The sequence below is a fragment of the Notechis scutatus genome, chromosome 6 (assembly GCF_049901735.1).
Source record: "Notechis scutatus isolate UNSWTSFEM ecotype Mainland chromosome 6, rNotScu1.2, whole genome shotgun sequence".
Lineage (NCBI taxonomy): Eukaryota > Metazoa > Chordata > Lepidosauria > Squamata > Elapidae > Notechis > Notechis scutatus.
Window position 1 is genome coordinate 64,426,222 of NC_142014.1, and position 19,480 is coordinate 64,445,701.

The 19,480-nt window shown below is 39.7% G+C and overlaps 1 protein-coding gene across 6 annotated transcripts in view; it reads right to left on the reverse strand.

The window, feature by feature from the left end:
- BICD1 (BICD cargo adaptor 1) overlaps positions 1-19,480 on the reverse strand; it is a 155,821-nt gene that overhangs the window by 60,308 nt on the left and 76,033 nt on the right. For all 6 annotated transcript variants that reach the window (XM_087968540.1, XM_087968538.1, XM_087968537.1 and 3 more), the window contains exons 3-6: positions 17,005-17,157; positions 10,757-11,194; positions 3,886-4,977; positions 8-159 (exon numbers count right to left, since the gene is read on the reverse strand). In XM_087968540.1, the coding sequence (XP_087824666.1) occupies positions 8-159; positions 3,886-4,977; positions 10,757-11,194; positions 17,005-17,157 (1,835 nt within the window). The remainder of the gene's footprint in view (positions 1-7; positions 160-3,885; positions 4,978-10,756; positions 11,195-17,004; positions 17,158-19,480) is intronic.

Consider the following 19,480-nt stretch of genomic DNA (forward strand, 5'->3'; position numbering starts at 1 on the left):
TCTGTACCTGGTTGCAAACATGGCTCTCAAGGATGAGAAGGTTGCTGCATCTTCTTTCAAAGCTTTTAATTCATTGCGCAGTTTAGTCATCGTTTCTGTTACCATGGCTTTCTCGTTCTCATATTTATTCTTCAGGTTCGCCAGGGCCACTTCTGCTGTCTGAAACAAAGATACGGGTCTTAAAAACATGCATGAAAGAAAACTTGGAATTTTTTTTCTTAGCTGGAAAGAAAGGTAACCCTAATATAATTAATCATAAAGGGCCTAAAAGGAAGCAAGAAGACTTCCTCAACTGAACAATATAGAACAGTGTTTTTTAAATTTGACAACCTTAAGATTTATGGATTTCAACTCCCAGAATACCTCACTATGCTGGGTAAGGAATTCTGGGAGTTGCCAGGGTTGAAAAACACCGACTTAGAAAGGAGATACATGTTGAGAAAATCTCCTTCTTTTATTCTCCATTAAGATGTTAAAAGATGGGGAGGGAGAATAAAGTTTAGGAATTTCAAATGGAAGGAACTTTTTAGTGACATGTGATTATAGTAGAAGATTTTAAGAAAATATTTTATGTATTGGAATGGAGAATTTGAAGGATATATATACTATAGTTAAAACTAAGATAATTTTAAGTTAGACTTCTCTCCCATCACATCTGAAGGGCACCAGACTAGGAAGGCTGATTTATGGGAAAGACTACTGTAAGAATCATACCAACATTCGACACATAATATATGCTAGTGCAGGATTGAGGTATGTCCATGTAGTGGTAGTATGTATTTAGGCTTTCATAATTATGGAATTAGGACAATATTGGGTATATATTGAGTAATACAGGAAAAAAATCAATTATATGCTTTCTGAAATGTTTTACCTATGTTATTAAAATAACAAACAGACAAATTTGTCACTGAAGAAAGAGAAAAGTAAAACAATTAATCCTATGGCAGTATAAACATATGGAAAATATAGACCAGCCCAGAAATTAAGCTGATCAGCAACTAGCCATATATATGGATACAAGATAGAAATTTATACTCCTTTTAATTAAATCACACTATTATAGGTAGTCCTTGACTTTCAAGAGTTCATTTAGTAACCATTCAGTGTTACAACAGTAATGAAAAAAGTGACTCATGACCATCTTTCACGCAGTCACTGCAACATCCCCAAGGTCACATGTTCAAAATTCAGATGATTGGCAACTGCCTCATATTTGTGACGGTTGCAGTGCCCCGAGGTCATTTGATCAACTTTTGCGAGCTTCTAACAAGAAAAGTTAATGGGGAAACCAGATTCATTTAACAATCATGTTGCTAACTCAGCAACTGCAGTGATTTACTTAACAATTGTGGCAGAGAAGGTTATAAAATGAGGTAAAACTCATTTAACTAATGTTTCACTTAACAACAGAAATGTTGAGCTCAATTGTAGTCGTAAGACAAGGACTATCCACTCTGAGTAGAAATAGCACTACAAGATCATGGATAAACTTTACTGATCAGAATGCAATTAGTATACCCCCCACAAAATTCAATAAACAAAATTCTAAATATGAGAGCATTTGCTTATTTATTATACAACACCAGGAGTTCTGAAGGTCAATATGCATAATTAATCATATTAATTATAAAAATATATATCCTATATATGCATGCTGTATATAGCTTTAAACCAGATGAACTAAGCATAAAATAGATGAGAAATCATGATTAAAATTAAAATCAAAGGATTATTTTCTTATTTCTTTTGGCAAAAGCAATACCCAGTTTTCACTTCTACTGGCCACTAGGTAGCATAAGGCGATTTGTTTTGGTTCTTAGATTTTACTTTCCAGTTGGCAGCTCTGTAAATTTTTCCAGTTAAGTATAAAACTGTAGATTTGGCTGTAACATTGGTTTTTTTCACTAAGAGATGCTAACTTTTCAATTTTAACATCCATACTTTATTTTCATTTTGGAAATTAATATAATGTTCCTGAGAAATGTCTCAACAAACATCAAGGATATATTTCAACAATAAAGAATCCACAACGTGTTAAAAAAAAACAATCAAACAATGTCACAATATCTCAAAATATCTAAACTATAGAGATCTAATTTCTGAAATTTAGACCCTTTAAATATGAACAATTCCATAATCAGGAACTTCGTGAAATAGTATTGTAGGATGAAATATCATATTCATAAGCCAGCCCTGTAACCCTCTTTATTTATGAAACTCACAGCCTCACCTGAAGCCAGAATATACCAGATTGTAAGTAAGAAGAAATAATGGAGCAAAATTCCTTAAATTCCTTTTGGCCGATATTTAATAGCCAGATTGTTTCAGCCAGGCTAAAACTGATAAAAACATCTCTTTCACAAAGAATAGAAAACAGGTAAAATCCCTTTAATGTACAGAGCTTTCCTGAATGCACAAATGTGGTGCCCCAAGATTAGTTTATAGGCGCACATAAAAGGGAAAAGATCTATATACACAGTGAAGTGAGATAAGGACAATTTCCTCCACTGGAGCTGCATGCCCACCAGAATAAAGATTTCAGATGACACATTCACAAGTTTCACAAAGGAGCAATTTTCCTATAATGTGACCAGTCTCAACCACACCCCTAATTTGTAACTACCTCAATTGTTGAATTCTATGCTATCAAATAAACTATAGCTAGTCTTCAATTTGCAACAGTTCATTTATTGACCACTCAAAGTTACAACAGCACTGAAAAAGTGAATTGTGACCATTTGTCACACTTCTGACCATTTCAACATCCCCGTGGTCACGGGATCAAGATTCAGATGCTTGGCAACTGACTCATATTTATGATGGTTGCAGCGTCCTTCGATCATGAGGTCACCTTTTTGCGACTTTCTGACAAGCAAAGTCAAAGGGGAAGCCAGATTCACTTAACAACCGTGTTATTAACTGAGCAACTGCAGTGATTCACTTAACAACTGTGACAAGAAAAGTTGTAAACTGGGGCAAGGTTCACTTAGCAAACGTTTCACTTGACAACAGAAATTTTGGGCTCATTTGTGGTCGTAAGCTGAGGAATACCTGTACTTTCTTTCCAAGCAGCCTCATCCAGTGCATTTCAATCAAACAATCAATCAGAATAGAGCTGGAAGGGACCTTCGAGGTCCTCTAGTCCAACCCCTGCTCAAGCAGGAGACCCTATACCATATTTCAGGGGTGGGGTTCAAAAAACCCAGCAACAGGTTCGCTGCCCAGTTGCTGGGTGGGCGTGGCCATGGTGGCCGTGGCCTACTAGAACTTCCTGGAGGGCCGTTTTTCACCTTCCCAAGGGTCCAGAGGTTTCCCTCGGGTCTCTGAGAGAGTAAAAATGGCTTTCCCCAGGCTCTGGAGGCTCTCCGGAAGCCAGAAACAGGCCCATTTCCAGACTTCCGGAAGGCCCATTTTTCCCCCTCCCAGAGCATCCGCACAGACCCTGCATTTACATGCATCAAAAATGGGCCATGTAGAGAGGGGGAACATGGTCAGTTCAAATACCAGTTTGGCGAACCTGATGTAAATGTAACATCCGGTTCCCCTCAACCGGTCTGAACTGGTAGAATCCTACCCCTGGCATATTTCTCTCATGATCCAGATTGAAACCAGACCAGAATTTTCTAACAGTATCAGAATAATGGTACCAATTTAATCCAAGTTGATTTGAAAAGTAATTAGCAACATGTACCTGCTTTTTTTGTCTTCTGGGACCTCATACAAACCTAATATCCCACTGCTTAATTTCACAAGAAGCTCAAAAGTAAACACAGCAACAAGAAGATTTAAAATCAATTGTAAAATTGCCCTTTAAGCTATTTTAACATCCATAAATTATACACCTCATTATTTAAAAAAAGGAAATTAGAGTTTCCAAATTACCTGCTTGTTGGCTTTCAACACTGCCCGGAGGGTTGCTATTTGTTCCCGTTTTGTACTCAGCAGGGACTTTAGTTTCATTATTTCTTCCATTAAACCCTCCTTGTCCTTATCAATCATGGGTGCCAGTTCACGGGCTGCTGCACGCTGCCGGGACAGCTGCAGTGACCGGTCTACCGCTTTCTGCAAGTGCTTGATTTGGTCCCGTATTATGGCATTGAGGTTGTAAATATTCATGGGCTCTTTCCGAATGTCACTGGTGTCAGAAACCGGGGAAGAAGGAGGGGCTGTAATGACAGGAGAAATAGTGGGGGTCTTTGTTGGACTTGGCTCTTTATTGGCTTCTGTGCTCTCTTTTGAACCCTGTTCTGTTGGCACCCTGACTTCTACAGGGAGTGCCGTTCCTCTCCTGGCAAGGCGTGGAGAAAGGAGTCCTCTTGGATCATCAGGTCCCTTTAAGCTCCCACTTCTAGTAACTCGACTTTGCCTGTAGTAATCCAGCATAACCCTATTAGGAGTCTCATTGTTACAGAGACAGACATGATGATAGAGCTGAGCCAGCTCTTCGCTGAAAGTCACCAGCTCATCTTGGGCGGCATTGAGGGTATTATGGTTCTCGTTGGCAACGCCTGTAATCCTTTGCAGCTCCTTCTCCATCTGTACCATTTTCTCATGGCTTTCCTTCGTTGACTTTTCCAAGCTGGAGACCTGCTCGTCGTAGATTTGGATCTTGCTCTCGTACTTGTCCTTTTCCTCGGTGTAGTTTTCAACACATTTATTGTACTTCTCTTTTAAGGCTTTGATTTCAGCTTTGAGGTCAATCACCTCGGTAACAGCTACTTTGTATTTACACTCTAGGATCTCCAAGCCATTGATGTCCACTTCATAATCATGGGTTTCTTCCCCAGAATCTCGGCCTTTTTCAAAATCGACTTCTTTCAACTCTTTGTGGCTTTGCAGACCCCTCATTGCGTTGACGTGTTCAGTGAGCCTATGGACTCGTTCGTGCTGCTCAGTGAGGGCCCCTTTGGTGTGCTCCAGCTGGGTCTGAGATTCCTGAAGATTAGCCAGCAGAATAGCTTTCTCACGCTCCACCTGCAATAACCCAGAAAAAGGATGTAAATATTTCCAGAAAGAATCTGGGGTACAAGAACTAGGGGCCCCTATAATTAAAGGTGCAGTTTAAACATTGAACATTACACAGGTCGTCCTCAACTTCTGTCTACAATTGAGCCGATTGTTTTTGTTGCTAAGTGAGACATTTGTTAAGTGAATTTTGCCCCATTTTATGACCTTTCTTGCCACAGTTGTTAAGTTCTTAAATTGGTAAGTGAATCTGGCTATCCCAATGACTTTGCTTGTCAGAAGGTCGCAAAAGGAGATTACATGACCCCAGGACATTGCAACTGTCATAAATAGGAGTTGGTTGCCAAGCATCCAAATTTGGATCACATGACCATGGGGATGTTGTAACAGTTGTAAGAATGCAAAAAGCTTATAACTCACTTTTTTAGTGCCGTTGTAACTTCGAACGATCATTAAGTGAACTGTTGTAAGTCGAGAACTACCTGTACAAGTATCCTTGACTTACCACCGTTTGTTCAACAACTGTTCGAAGTTACAATGGCACTGAAAAAAAGTAACTTATAGCTGATCCTTGCACTCAGACTGTCGCAGCATGCCCATAGTCATGTGAAATTTGGGTTCTTGGCAATGAGCATGTATTTAGGATGGTTGCATGTTCCAGGATCATGTGGTTGCAATTTGCCACCGTCTGTTCTCACCCAGCCTTCGCAAGTAGTGATAAAATGTTTATGCATGAGTAAAACAACCCACTTTTTATAACAGGGCAGTAACAGTCTTTTATTCACAGGGATAAACAAAAAATCAAATGTAATTAGTTCCAACAAACCTATTTAGCCAAGAAATCCAAATTGCTTGCTATATACTGGAAATGACAACTGGTCACTCCCAAACACCTCCTATTTATTGCCCAGCCAGGGAGGGGTTGGCTATTGTCTGCGTCTGCCTTTCCCTGAGAGCCGGCTTATTGCTTTCCTTTGCTCTCCTCTCCTTTCCTCTCTGCACATATGTGCATCTGGGATAGCCCCCATCTGTTTGTCCCCCTCACTCAGCTCAGGCCCCAAAGACAGCTGCCACTCCACCTGGGGGAGAACAGAAGGCCCAGGCTCTGCCTCTGTCTCGGATGCTGTTTCCTTATCAGAGCCTTCCAAACGCTCCAAATCTGGCCCAGGCTCTCCTTCTACCTCCACCTCATCTGACTCTGCAGCTAGCTCGGCCAGCAGTCGAGGAGCCACAACACCTTCCTAGCTGGCTTCTTAGACTTAGAATAACTTCATTGTCAATTTGGATATACACTAATTGGCATACGTTCAAATGAAATTTCATTGCATGAAGCTCTCAAAGGGTACCCACAAGCAAACTCAATGGGGTAAGCCGGCTTTGTTTAATGACTGCTTGATTCTCTTTAAAACCGCGGCAAAGAAAGGTAGCAAAATGAAGTCTGACTCACTTAACAATTGCCTTGCTTAGCAACAGAAATTCTGGTCCCAACTGTGGTTGTAAGTCAAGGACTACATGTATCTGTGCATGGATGGCTGCACAGTTCAAGAAGCAATAGTCCTCTTCATTCAGTCGTACTTCAGAATCAACCGCATACAGCTAAAAGAATCCAAGCTTTCTCAAATCCACTATTTCAAATGCTACTTGGCGGACAAGTGGACTGTGTATAAAATATAAGTCTTTTTAAATAAATAAATAAAACATGATTCGCTTTTCTATCACCTGAAAAAAACTTAAATGCTTAAGATAATAGAAATAGCTTGAGTGGTATGTCTCTTTTATTACTGTTTTGTCCTTATCGTAAAGCAAAGTTTCTCAGTCTTGGCAACCGGAAGAAGCGTGGGCTTTAATTCCCAGAATTCCCCAGCCATTAATCTTCAAGTTGCCAAGTTTGAGAGAAACGCTATCCTAAAGCATCTAATGCTGCAGCAACAGCTGTGCAAGCTGATCAACAACACGACCAACGGCAGTCCTCAACTTACAACCACAACTGAGCCTGAAATTTATGTTGCCGAGTGAGAAATTTATTAAATGGGTTTGCCCCATTTTATGACTTCTCTTGCCACAATTGTTAAGTGAATCCCCGCAGTTGTTAAATTAGTAATGTGGTTGTTAAGTGAATCTGGTTTCCCCGTTTGACTTTGCTTGTCTGAAGGTCACAGAATGTGATCGCCTGGCCCCAGGACACTGCAACTGTCATAAGTGTGAGTCAGTTGCCAAGCATCTGAATTTTGATCACATGACCATGGGGGTGATGCAATGGTGGTAAGTGTGAAAAAAATGGTTATAAGTCACTTTTTTCAATGCCGTTGTAACTTTGAACCATCACTAAGTGAACTGTTGTAAGTCACTCCTTCTACCTCCTCATGAATACAGTCAGCTATTAAAATGAGACTAAGGGGTATCAAACATTGTCCATAATTTTTTCAACCTTGAAAAACTTCAATGTACAGTTTCAAATGAATATTTTAGTGCATTTTAAAAAAAATCTAACAATTTAACTATAAAACTTACACTGACAAAAATCAACCATTTCAAGTGTAAACATTTGAAACATTTTAACTTGCTTGATGAGTGATATGAAACCAAACTTAGTTTGCTGCAGTGTAGTCATTACTTTTTCAAACCTCTTGATGCATACAAAATAATTTATGAAAACGTTTAATGGAAATATAACCAGAACACAGCTGAAGATTGACTGGTTCAATTTATATCCTGCTGCAATCTCATAATGACTACTTAGTATGCAGCATGTGTGAAATCTGTGAAGCCCCTCCAAAGAAAATGATTGAAAATCAAACCACCAAGATCATAGATGCTGTTATAAAATCTAGAAGTTGATACACAATTCTGGGTTGCTGGAAAAAATGTAAAAGAGGACAACCAAAGTGAGTAGAGGGATTGTATCCTTTGCCTACAAGAAAAAAGCTTCTTTGGGTTTACAAAATTATTATTAAAGGGCTGCATGTTCAAAGTATAGGGAGTTGTACATGGTATGGAGAAAATCAACAGGAAGAATTTGTTTTCTTTCCCTGTACAAATACTGAAGCCACAAGTCATCCAATGAATCTTACTGGAACAAGGAATTAACTTGAGGAATGCATTAACATAAGACATGGCAATTGCCATTAAATGATTATCTGTATAAGGGATAACCTTAGACTGTCTACTATTGACCTCACCCCTTTCCTAAGAGGTCTGTAGGGGGCATGCATAAGTGCACCAACGTGCCTACCATCCCTGTCCTATTGTTTTTTTTTTCTTATATGTATCCATTTCATGTATTCATAACTATGTTGATACTTAATACCTGTTATCTTATAATCAATTGACAAAATAAAATAAATAAATCTCAGGAACTCTGGATTCCTAGCCTGCTGTTCCCACACCCAATCAGAACATAAAAGACGTAGATAGCTTTTCCCAATTCATTCTATATGGAAGAAAAGTATGCTTGGGAATAATTGCGCAACACTTTCAGCATCACCATTCATAAATGGGACAGAAGGAAAACATAAAAACTCATTGGTTCACAGTATTGGACCTGCCTACTCACAGCAGGTACAGAAAATCCCTTTTTTTAGTCATGTAAACGATGGGGCAAAAAGTAGAAAGGCAAAAGATGGGACAGGAACAGGATATTAAAGTGCAAAATAGACCCGTAAAGTATTCCATTACAAAAGACAATCAGGTTCTGTAAAGAACATCAGAAATACTGATCAAAATATCTGTTAAGTAGGACTGTAGGAGGTAAATAAGCTCTCTTGCCTTAAAGCAAGGACACCCATTCAGATGCAGATAGAGGGCAATATAACAATTGTCTTCTCCCAGTAAACAAACCAAAGCCAGCAATTATCTTTGTTAGCATCAGAAAGCCATAACTTGGGCCTTTGTCCATTCAGTTGGGTTTGCAAACTGCAAGTGACTGACCACTCTTGCCTTTCCCAAATGAATGGGGAGGTATTAAACATAAAGTTATAAAGTATTAAGATAGATATAAATGTAACACTAATACGAAGAAAATGACCAACTTTAATACACGCTCAGTCACTCAAGCCCTCATCATCTCACTCTCGGACTGTTTCAATGTGGTCTACATGGGGCTTCTCTTGAAAAACATTTTGGAAGCTACAACTACTGCAGAGTGAGGCAGTGAGAGCAGTTCTTGGGGTCTCTTTGGGAACAACTTGCCTCTAAATAGCAGCTGCAGGGAATAAGTGTGGGAGAAGGAATGTCTACTATTCTGGCTTGTGATCTCTCTACTGGCCATTGTGAAAAACAAATGCTAGGCTTAGGTGGACCTTGGCTCAATCCAACAGGATTATTTTTATTATTTTATGTGAGGTGGGCTACAAAAAAAGTAGTAGTAAAATGGCAGAAGCAATTCAAAACTGAATCCGACAAAGAAAGTGAAACATTGATAGAATATGTGTAGCTGAGGGGTCCTTAGTGGTCCTTGAGCTTGGTGGTTTTCTTGCAGGCGCTTCATTACCAAACTAGGTAACGTCATCAGGACTGATGACGTTACCTAGTTTGGTAATGAAGCAGTCTGCAAGAAAACTACCAAGCTCAAGGACCACTAAGGACTCCAAAGTGAAAAATGCACAAAACAAGAAACCATATTGTTAAGATATTTGAAGTGGAGAAGCAGCAGCTTTTTTTTTCAAGGCATGTTTACTTCTTTTCTGCAAATAATTTTTCTCAGAGAAATAAATGCTTTGGGTATCTTTGCACGCCATATGAACATTTGTAAGTAAGGTGGCCTCTTTTCTGGGGTGGGCTTCTGATAAGAACTTCACAAAAGCCTGTGAAAGGATGTGTATTCGATAGCAGTCACTATGTATCATCACAGAAGCTTGTGTCAGATAAAATACAGGAAAAACATGCTTATCAATAATGGTCAGAAGTTCGTTACTTGTATCAAGTAAGCCTGTTTGTAACTTCTTTGTCTTTCTGTAAAACCCCCTCACCCCCTCTTTTCAGCATAATAAAAGAGCACAGCGTAGAGCAAGCAGCAGCCTGAAAATCCCATCTGTCTCAGGCTCAAATGGGACAATTCCATCTGCCCAAGGCAATGCGCTGTCTCACCTAAAGAAATCTTCGTCTTGTGTTCTTTTTGCTTTTTAGCTTTGCAATCACTCTTGCGAGAGTCCCTCAATCACCCTGGCTAGGGTTACGCTGCTTAAACTCACCCTGGATAGGGTCCTGCTTTGCCAAACTTCGCCCTTGCGAGGGCTTCTCTGTATCTCACCCTTGCGAGGGTCCCTTTCTGAGAGGAATTCAGCAATCAACCTGAAGATCTAAACAACAGACCGGTCGCTCAACGCGACAGGCTTCAATAATTTTAGTAAAGGGTTCTCTGCTCAGTGGGCGTGGCCATGGTGGGTGTGGCCTCCTGCACCATGGTGGGAAGGCGGTTTTGCCCTTCCCGGGCTCCGGAGGCTTTCCTTGAGCCTCCAAGAGGGTGAAAATGGCCTCCCCAAGCTCCAGAGGTTCTCTGGAAGCTGAAACGGGCCCATTTCTCACCTTCCCGAACTACTGGGAGACCCGTTTTTCATCGTCCCCGAGCCTCCGTGCGCGCCCTGTACTTACCTGCATCCAAAATGGACTGCGTGGGGACTCCTGGGAGGGAAGGAGTGGGGAGGGGTGGCTAGGGCCAGCCAGGAGTGGGATTTGGGGGCTCTCCAAACTGCACAAAATCTTGGCTAGGGGCTCTCCCGAACCCCTGCAAACCCCCGGCAGTGCACCCTTTCCTCTCCTTACAAAGAATCTTTTGAATCTTCCATGTTACCTGCATGAGCTGCTGCTTCAGTTTCTGCATTTCGGAGATGTTCAGCTCACTGAAGAGATCAGAGACCGGGTGCAACGATTCTCCTTTCCTGACGCTGGGCGTCCGAAAATCCCCATTCAGCTTCATGTGAGGTCCATGAATGTGTCCATTCATCTTGTCATCGTTATTAGGTTCATTCCCATCTTCTCCAAACTTTAATCCATCTACTGAGATATTAATGTGATTATTGTACATGCTATCATTTAAATTGATATACTGAGACAGTTCCTTCCTCAGATTGTTCTTCTGCTCCCTTTCATTCTTTAATGTTTCCAAGGCTTCTTCTAGCTGATGGTCTGCAATCTCCTTCAACCGGATGGCGTCTTCTAGCTGACTATTAAGCAACACCGTTTCTTCTTCAAATCGTTTTATCTCATGTTTCAAGCCTTCATATTCAACCTGAATTAAATAAAATAAAGAAGATTCATAATGCTAAAAGTTGGATTTATACACAATCTGCCATTTGCCGCTTCTCTTCAAATAAACATCTGTAAATGAGGCATTATAAAGCAGGTAAGCAAAGGAGATATTACAAATCGAATAAATTTAGCCCTGTGAAATCATGCTAATTCTATCGTTATATTTTATCTCTGCTAATAGTGTTGTGGTGGCTTAGAGTTGGAGTCGTTGCCTCACATTCAGGAGGCTGTGAGTTTGATCCTAGGTAGAGACAGATATTTCTCTCTCTGGGCACACTGAGAATATATGTGCTGAATAAAACTCCGCACTGGTGACAGGAAGATCATCCAGCCAGTAAACACTCCGCTCCATTCAGTTGCCCAGACTCCACCCTGCAGGGATTATGGGGTTGTTAAAAGAGGATGATGATGATGATTTTATCTCTGCTAATAATTGACAATTGTATCACCACAGAATTGCCATATATGAGCAGAGAATTAGAGAGGGTGGGGTCAACCTATTTTCCTATGCCCCAGAAAGTAAGACAAGAAATGATGGAAACTAATCAAGGAGAGAAGCAAGCTAGAACTAAGGAGAAATTTCCTAACATTGAGAACAATTAACCAGTGGAACAGCTTGCCTCCAGAAGTTGTGGGTGCTTCATCACTGGAGGCTTTTAAGAAGAGACTGGACAGCCACTCATCTGGAATGGTATATGGCAGAGATCCCCAACCTTTTGGCACCAAGGATCAGTTTTGTGGAAGACAAATTTTCCATGGACCGGGGATGGAGGGTGGAGAACAAACATGCAACCTAGATCACACATGTACACAGTTTACAATACGGTTTGCACTCCTATGAGAATGTAATGCCTGATGATCTGAGGTAAAGCTGATGTGGTGATGCTAACGATAGGGAGTAGCCGCAAATACAGATGAAAGTTCCCTCACTCGCCATCCACCCACCCACCTCCAGCTCTTTAACACAGTTCCTAACAGCCCACGGACTGATACTGGTCCATGTCTCGGAGGCTGGGAAAGCCCTGGCGTAGGGTCTTCTGCTAGAGCATGGGGTTGAACTAGAAGATCTCCAAGTTTCCTTCCAACTCTGTTATTCTGATACATTTTATCTCTGCTAATATGTGGTAATTCTGGTGCTAAAATTTATCTCCACTAGTATATTGTTGCAATCAAAGACGCATACACATGATTCCTGAGTCAAGCGTCTCCTGAGTCAAGAAGTTCTTTTCTCAGTCAACTGTGTTTATTCTTATAAATGTAGCAGTTTACTTATACATACAAGTCCAAGGATTGGTTTACCCCAGGGGTAGCAGCCTAATAACAATGCAGTAATTGGCTAATACAAGTAAGCTTCTAAAGCATGCAGGTGGGTTATGTCAAGCATATAGTTGAATGCGTGTTAAGTTTCCTGAGGAAAAATCTTTACTCTAAAATAGCACAGATCAGAATCTGAGGAGAAAAACCTTTTACTTTTTAATAGAACAGAGAAAGGTCAGAGTCTTCAGCCAAGATCGGGGTTCCGTATCGTTGGCAGTTACCTACATCATATGACAATTATACACTATATTTTATCTAATAAAGCATACATTGTAAGAATAACCAAGATTTGCACCTTTCCTGTCACCAAAATGAACATTATCAAGCCCATTTCATGATGCACACTTCTCAGTACAATGAACTGACCTTTAAGTATACCCAATCACACTCAATAGGAAGAAGTTTTTTTTAAAAAACGAATAGTTCAAGTGCTTCTAATTGTGCTGTTCAGGCCAAAGCTTAAATTACAGGTTTTTAAAAGGACTACTGGTATATACAAAGATGCTCCTTGCATAAGAAGAGTATATTCAGGTATGGTCCCTGTAAAAAGTGCTTGCTGAGTTCCTAATCCCTTTTCTGGCATTAGGACAAATGCTCACTCTTCTTTGTTATTTGCTGCCTTGCATTTTAACTACAACACTGCCTAATTTTGACTTTGCAGAACAGACCTTGCTTTTGTATTCTCTGCATTTGATAAATTGATTATGTGCCATCAGGTTGTTGACAATTCTTGATAGTTTAGATTTTCTCCATTCTCTACATAGAACTTTTATTTTATTTTTACATTCTTCCCTATATGATTTATTTTATATGTTTTTTGAGACTGGCTGAGCCAAAAGGAAGGAAAGGAGAAAGAGGAAAGATAAAACAGTTGAAGAAAGCAGATGTAACCTCAGTTAGCACCCTTCAGGACTACTGAAGGAACTAAAGGAAACATTTGTCTAATGTGAATTGCATGGCTAGTATAAATAAACAAAAGCAGTTATTGCTTTATTTCCTTGAAAAATAAATGAAGTAAGTCCAGGACAAAGTGTGAGAATATAAGCAGTCAGAATTACCAGGGACAACAGTAACTGAGAAAAATATAACAGATGAATGAATGATGTAAACATTTTATATTTTAAACATATAAAAGATGAATGCACAAGGAGCTGTGGAGGTGCAGTGACTAGAATGCAGTATTGCAGGCGAATCCTCCTGATTGCCAGTAGTTCAATTCTGTCCTGTTCAAGGTTGACTCAGCCTTCCAGCCTTCTGAGGTCGGTAAAATGATGAACCAGACTGTTGCGGGCAATAGGCTGACTCTGTAAACTGCTTAGAGAGGGCTGTAAAGCAGCATGGAGTGGTATATAAGTCTAAAAGTCTTTTCTTAAAGCCCTTTGGTCTACTATGTGGAAAATAAAGGTGTTATTTTCTTCTTCTTACTTCCTTTTTAGTAGTTCCTTCCTTTAGATAAGTTGCTTTCATATGTGGTAGGTGTGCTTGCTGTATATGTTATAACTAAATATTTCAAATCACTTTAGCATGCTCTTGGCTTCTTAAATAAGGCAGCCACTGTGCCTGCTCTGACACAGCTTAAAAGTTCTTTGAAAGTTACCATAACAAAAACTGGGTTGATAGCCCTTAAGCATTTCGTATTCAGAAGCATGAGCTGTGCTAAAGCCAAGAAGACGCAGTGTAATTTATTTTAGTTAAAGAATCCCCATTTTGTAAATTGGGAACAAAATGGACAAAATTTCTATTTTGAAATAGTGAACATATCCATGAAGTTTGGGCAAGGGATTTAAGTTACCAAAAGAAGTTACATTTACATTATTCACTTTGTAAGAAACAGATAAAAGATAGAATAGAATAGAATAGAATAGAATAGAATAGAATAGAATAGAATAGAATAGAATAGAATAGAATAGAATAGAATAGAATAGAACAGAGTTGGAAGGGACCTTGGAGGTCTTCTAGTCCAACCCCCTGCTTAGGCAGGAAACCCTACACAACTTCAGACAAATGGTTATCCAACATCTTTTTTAAAACTTCCAGTGTTGGAGCATTCACAACTTCTGGAGGCAAGTTGTTCCACTGATTAATTGTTCTAACTGTCAGGAAATTTCTCCTTAGTTCTAGGTTGCTTCTCTCCTTGATTAGTTTCCACCCATCGCTTCTTGTCCTGCCCTCAGGTGCTTTGGAGAATAGCTTGACTCCCTCTTCTTTGTGGCAACCCCTGAGAAATTGGAAGACTACTATCATGTCTCCCCTAGTCCTTCTTTTCATTAGTCTAGACATACCCAGTTCCTGCAACCATTCTTCATATGTTTTAGTCTCCAGTCCCCTAATCATCTTTCTTGCTCTTCTCTGCACTCTTTCTAGAGTCTCAACAGCTTTTTTACATCATGGCGACCAAACAGAATGCAGTATTACAAGTGTGGCCATACCAAGGCATTATAAAGTAGTATTAACACTTCACGAGATCTTGATTCAGATAGGGTTGTTTTTGCAACAACCAAATAACTTTTAAGAGACGTGTACTTGGAAGTTCAATAGGGCATTGGAACACCGAGGAAAAAAGTCAAGTCTAGAAAACAGGAAGTGTCTGCGGTCCTAAAAATCAAGTCGGCAACTAGCTGGCAGTTTTAGCCACACAATCCTGCACATAGTGAAGAAATTAACCACTTGTTTCAGTTCCTTAGGCTTATGCAGCTAAATCCTAGAAAGCAGGAACTGTGGCTTAAGCAAAATTGCAACCATATGAAGAAACCAGCTTAGGAAGGGCAAAGGTAGCTTAGGGAAAAGTGGGGAAACTGGGCAAAGGATAGGGAGAAAGATAAACATGGGGAAATTCACAAAGAGGGGAACTAGGCATTCCATAAAGATTGTGAATTTGTGGTCCTTGTCAAATGGGATTGCAAGAGAGGGACATGCGCTTTGGGCCGAGGTAATAAAAAGTTGCTGGAATCTATTCTTGGGTAGTCACCTGCTCTTTCAAGAAAGTATTTTACAATAAACTGTTTGCTGCTTCACTCAACGACTTTGTGAAATCTCTGAGTGGTGAGTCTGTTTCTCACAACTTCGATTTCATTTCCAAAATGGCATAATTATACAAATGGACTAATTGTGTCATTTATCTACATAAAACAATGTAAACTATTGTCAATTTGCACAAAGACAACTGCATAAATGACATACTTCTGTATTAATGGGCATTTGAGAACAATGAACAGTCTGTCATCTCTAATTGTTACTAATATCAAGGTTTCATTGCACTGATAAGAAATGATAGTAAGTATTCTTATAATTGTTCAGAGTGCTTCAGTATACACTGCAAAACATAATTTTACTATACCACAATGCAACAGACTTCATATGCAATAGATCAGAATTCTCCTGTAATTTGCTTTATTGTTATTTACAAAATCAAATGATGTAATTCCCTCTGATGCCCTAGTCTCTAACTCAACTGACCTTTCTCAATAAAAGCGATCCTTTTAACCTGGCCTGTCAAATGGTCGGCCCACGGGCCAGATGTATCACGCACAGGCCACGCCCACACAGCTCCGCAAAGGCAAAAAATGTCACAATATGTCACGTGACGTGATCGAGTTTGATACCCATGCTTTAACCTATCAATGAATTACAACAAAATTCCTTTTGTTCTTTTCTACTTTGAAATCACTTTAAAGATACTTTAAATATTGTTTTCTGATTTATTTGAGTTAAAAAGTAGTGCTTATACTTGGTGACTATGCTAATGTCATGTAATATCGAACTATATTGGTGTTGTAGTGAGATGCCTTTAGAATTATGCTTTGTACAATTCAATGTACTGTCTCCATCAATTGCTAGTAAATAATGTTTTACAAACCTTATTAAGTATGATTTTTAAGGGTCAACAAAGTGCCAGAAAGTTCTGGGTTCAGATCTAAGTGGGTCCCAAATAAACATGCTGGACAGCTGCTCGAAGAGAAGGGTAGTTTTATTCAGATATGTCAGTTTAAGTGTTTGCCCTGAGGACGTGTGACTTCTGATAGTGAGGAAATGTTTTCTCTCGCCCTGCAGATTACCTTAATCTGGGGTCTGGCATTTGAGTTAGGGGGTCTGGCATTTGGGAGCAGTACTGTGATTAAGCAATTTCCCTATATTGAGAAGATTTTGCTTCATGATTCTTGATTCGCAGGTTGGCTTCCTGGGGAGAGGCACTTTGTCAGTTTTAGCCTACACAGGATGAAAGGGCTTTAAGTGGGTTTTTTGTAAGTTTGTATGTGGGCTTGTTAGAAGAAGGTTTATGAGAAGCTTTTACCTGTGAAATGATGGCAAGGGGGTGAGGCAGATGGCACTTGGGTATTTTTGTCCTACAATAGTTACTGAATGCTAGAAATTTTCCTGAAACAACATCTCTGTTGTAATAGGATACATACTGCATTTGAGAATTTGGCATTACTACTTTTAAAATCTCTGATTGAAAATTCCACCTCTACTCACCTGATTCTGCTTCAGTGTGGAAACCAGCTTTTGCAAAGTAATGTTTTCTTCTTCAAGTTCAGTGTAATCCTGAAGAAGCCGTGCCTCCCTGAATTTATACTCTCGGATTTCATCTTTCATCCTAATTCTCTGCAGCTCTGCCATTTCGTTGTTCTGAAAAACAGAAAACAATTCAACATATTAGTTTTTCACTACCATTCAAAGAAACAAAGAAAAAAACAAGAAGAGACACAATCAAAATCTGTTGGAAATATATAATCAAAATACCATTTCCGTTGCTACTATTTATTATATCACTGAATAAAATCAACACACACGGGAAAAGAGCTGTAAGATTGATTTTTCCCTTGAACACATATATGTAGTCATGGCATGAATAATTGTTGATTTCCTGTAACAATTTGGTAGCAAATTTCAAGTGTTTGTGGGTATGCCTATAAGACAAACAGGTCCCTAAAAAATTTTCGGCAACATTTTTGAAAATGGTTTGTCCTTCCTATGGCTGACAGGAAGGTCTCCAGCTAGCTTTCTACCAGAGGTGGTATTCAGCAGGTTCTGATCAGTTCTGGAGAACTGGTAGTGGAAATTTTGAGTAGTTCGGAGAACCGGCAAATACCACCCCTGACTGGCCACGCCCCCATCTATTCTCTGCCTCCCAAGTTCCAGCTGATTGTCTGGGTTCTTCTTTTGTTACCCTGCATAGGAGGATGGAGCTGGAAACCAAGTTAGTGGGGTGGGGAGGGAATGGGGATTTTGCAGTATTCTTCCCCTGCCATGCCCAAGCAAGCCATGCCCACAGAACTGGTAGTAAAAAGTTTTGAATCCCACCACTGCTTTCTACCCAAGATTTCATGTTCTCCTGGTTTCTAACCTGGTGCTTAATCAATAGAGATAGTCCTTGACTTACAATTATTCATTTAGGGACCATTCAAAGTTACAAGAAGCACTGAAAAAAGTGACTGACGACCATTTTTCAACTTACAACCATTGCAGCATCCTATGATCCCATGATCAAAATTGAGACGCTTAGCAACCGGTTCATATTTATGATGGTTGCACGGGTCATGTGAACCACTTTTGCAACCTTCTGACAAGCAAAGTCAGTAGGGAAGCCAGATTCTCTTTACATCTGCCTTCCTAACTTAACAACTGGAGCAATTGTGATGAGAAAGGTTGTAAAATGGGGCAAAATTCACTTAACAAAGGTCTCACTTAGCAACAGACATTTGGGGGCTCAACTGTGGTCGTACATCCAAGGACTAGCTGTACACCAAAACGGCACAAAAAAATTGTAGCCATATCATTTCCACTTGACCTTCTCGACTACATAAAGCGATAGAGTTGCAGCTTTTGGCAGGCTGTCTCTTCCAGTGAATAAATATTGACCTATCTTTTAGAGTTATTATAAGCAATGCTACTTCAATTAAACAAAACGTGTTCTATAAATTGAATGACCATGATTATTAATTGGCTTATATTCTGTAAAGTAAAAATACACTTTTAATTTTTCCTCCCTATCAGGGAATTTTGCTTGTTGGATACCCTGGGTTGTTCCCAATGAGTAGGAGAACCTGGAAGGAGAACCTGGAAGGCAAGGGAAGTGCAACAGGGCTCACCTTTGGCTGGAATGTCCTACCTATTGGCAGACCCCATTCTCCCCTCCAGGTGTGGAAGAAAAATGCTTCTGAAGCAGTATGGAAAATTCCTAATAAAGAATGCACACATTTAGCAGAAATCCCCTGACCCCATGCTTTGCTTCTTATAAAAATATTGTGTAAAACCATGAAACTGCTGAATTAAGGAACTGGAACTAACCACGTTACTGTAAACAAGGATGGACATGGAAAATAACAGATGGTGTAAGATAACTGAGTAATCAAAAATGTACTTCTCATTTCCTCTATATTTCCTTTATAGAAATGTATACATTATTCTCCTTTTTTGGTAAAATGTAACACAAGGAACGCCCCGGTCTGGTCTGAGGTCATGATACATATAAAAGTAATGTCTCAGGAAGAGCCGGGGGTTCAGAATTTGCCATGCTAATGCTCTGAACCTTGTGCACAAATAAAACCTGTATTCTCCAATCTTTCGTGTTCCTGTGTCCTGATTTGGAAGCAAGAATTTCTGCAACACTTCAATTCAGCACTGTTTGATTGACTTATTGGCCAGCAGTTGTTCTGGATAGTTTCCAAAGAGGGATACAAAGGCATAACCTTTTATGCATAATGAGGAAGGAAACTGCACTTGGCAGAGATGGCAAATGTTCAGCAACTCAGCAATTCAACAAGATATCCTTTCATCTGATCATGAAATGGTTGACTTTTCCCTCCATTCTCCTTTCCTTGTATGTCTTGTCCAAGCCTGCATAACATAACATAACAGCCAATCTCATTGTACACATGTTGTACTCAATAAAGGTAATAATAATATGGGGCTGCTGCATTTTTTTTTCTTGACAACTTAGCAAATATAG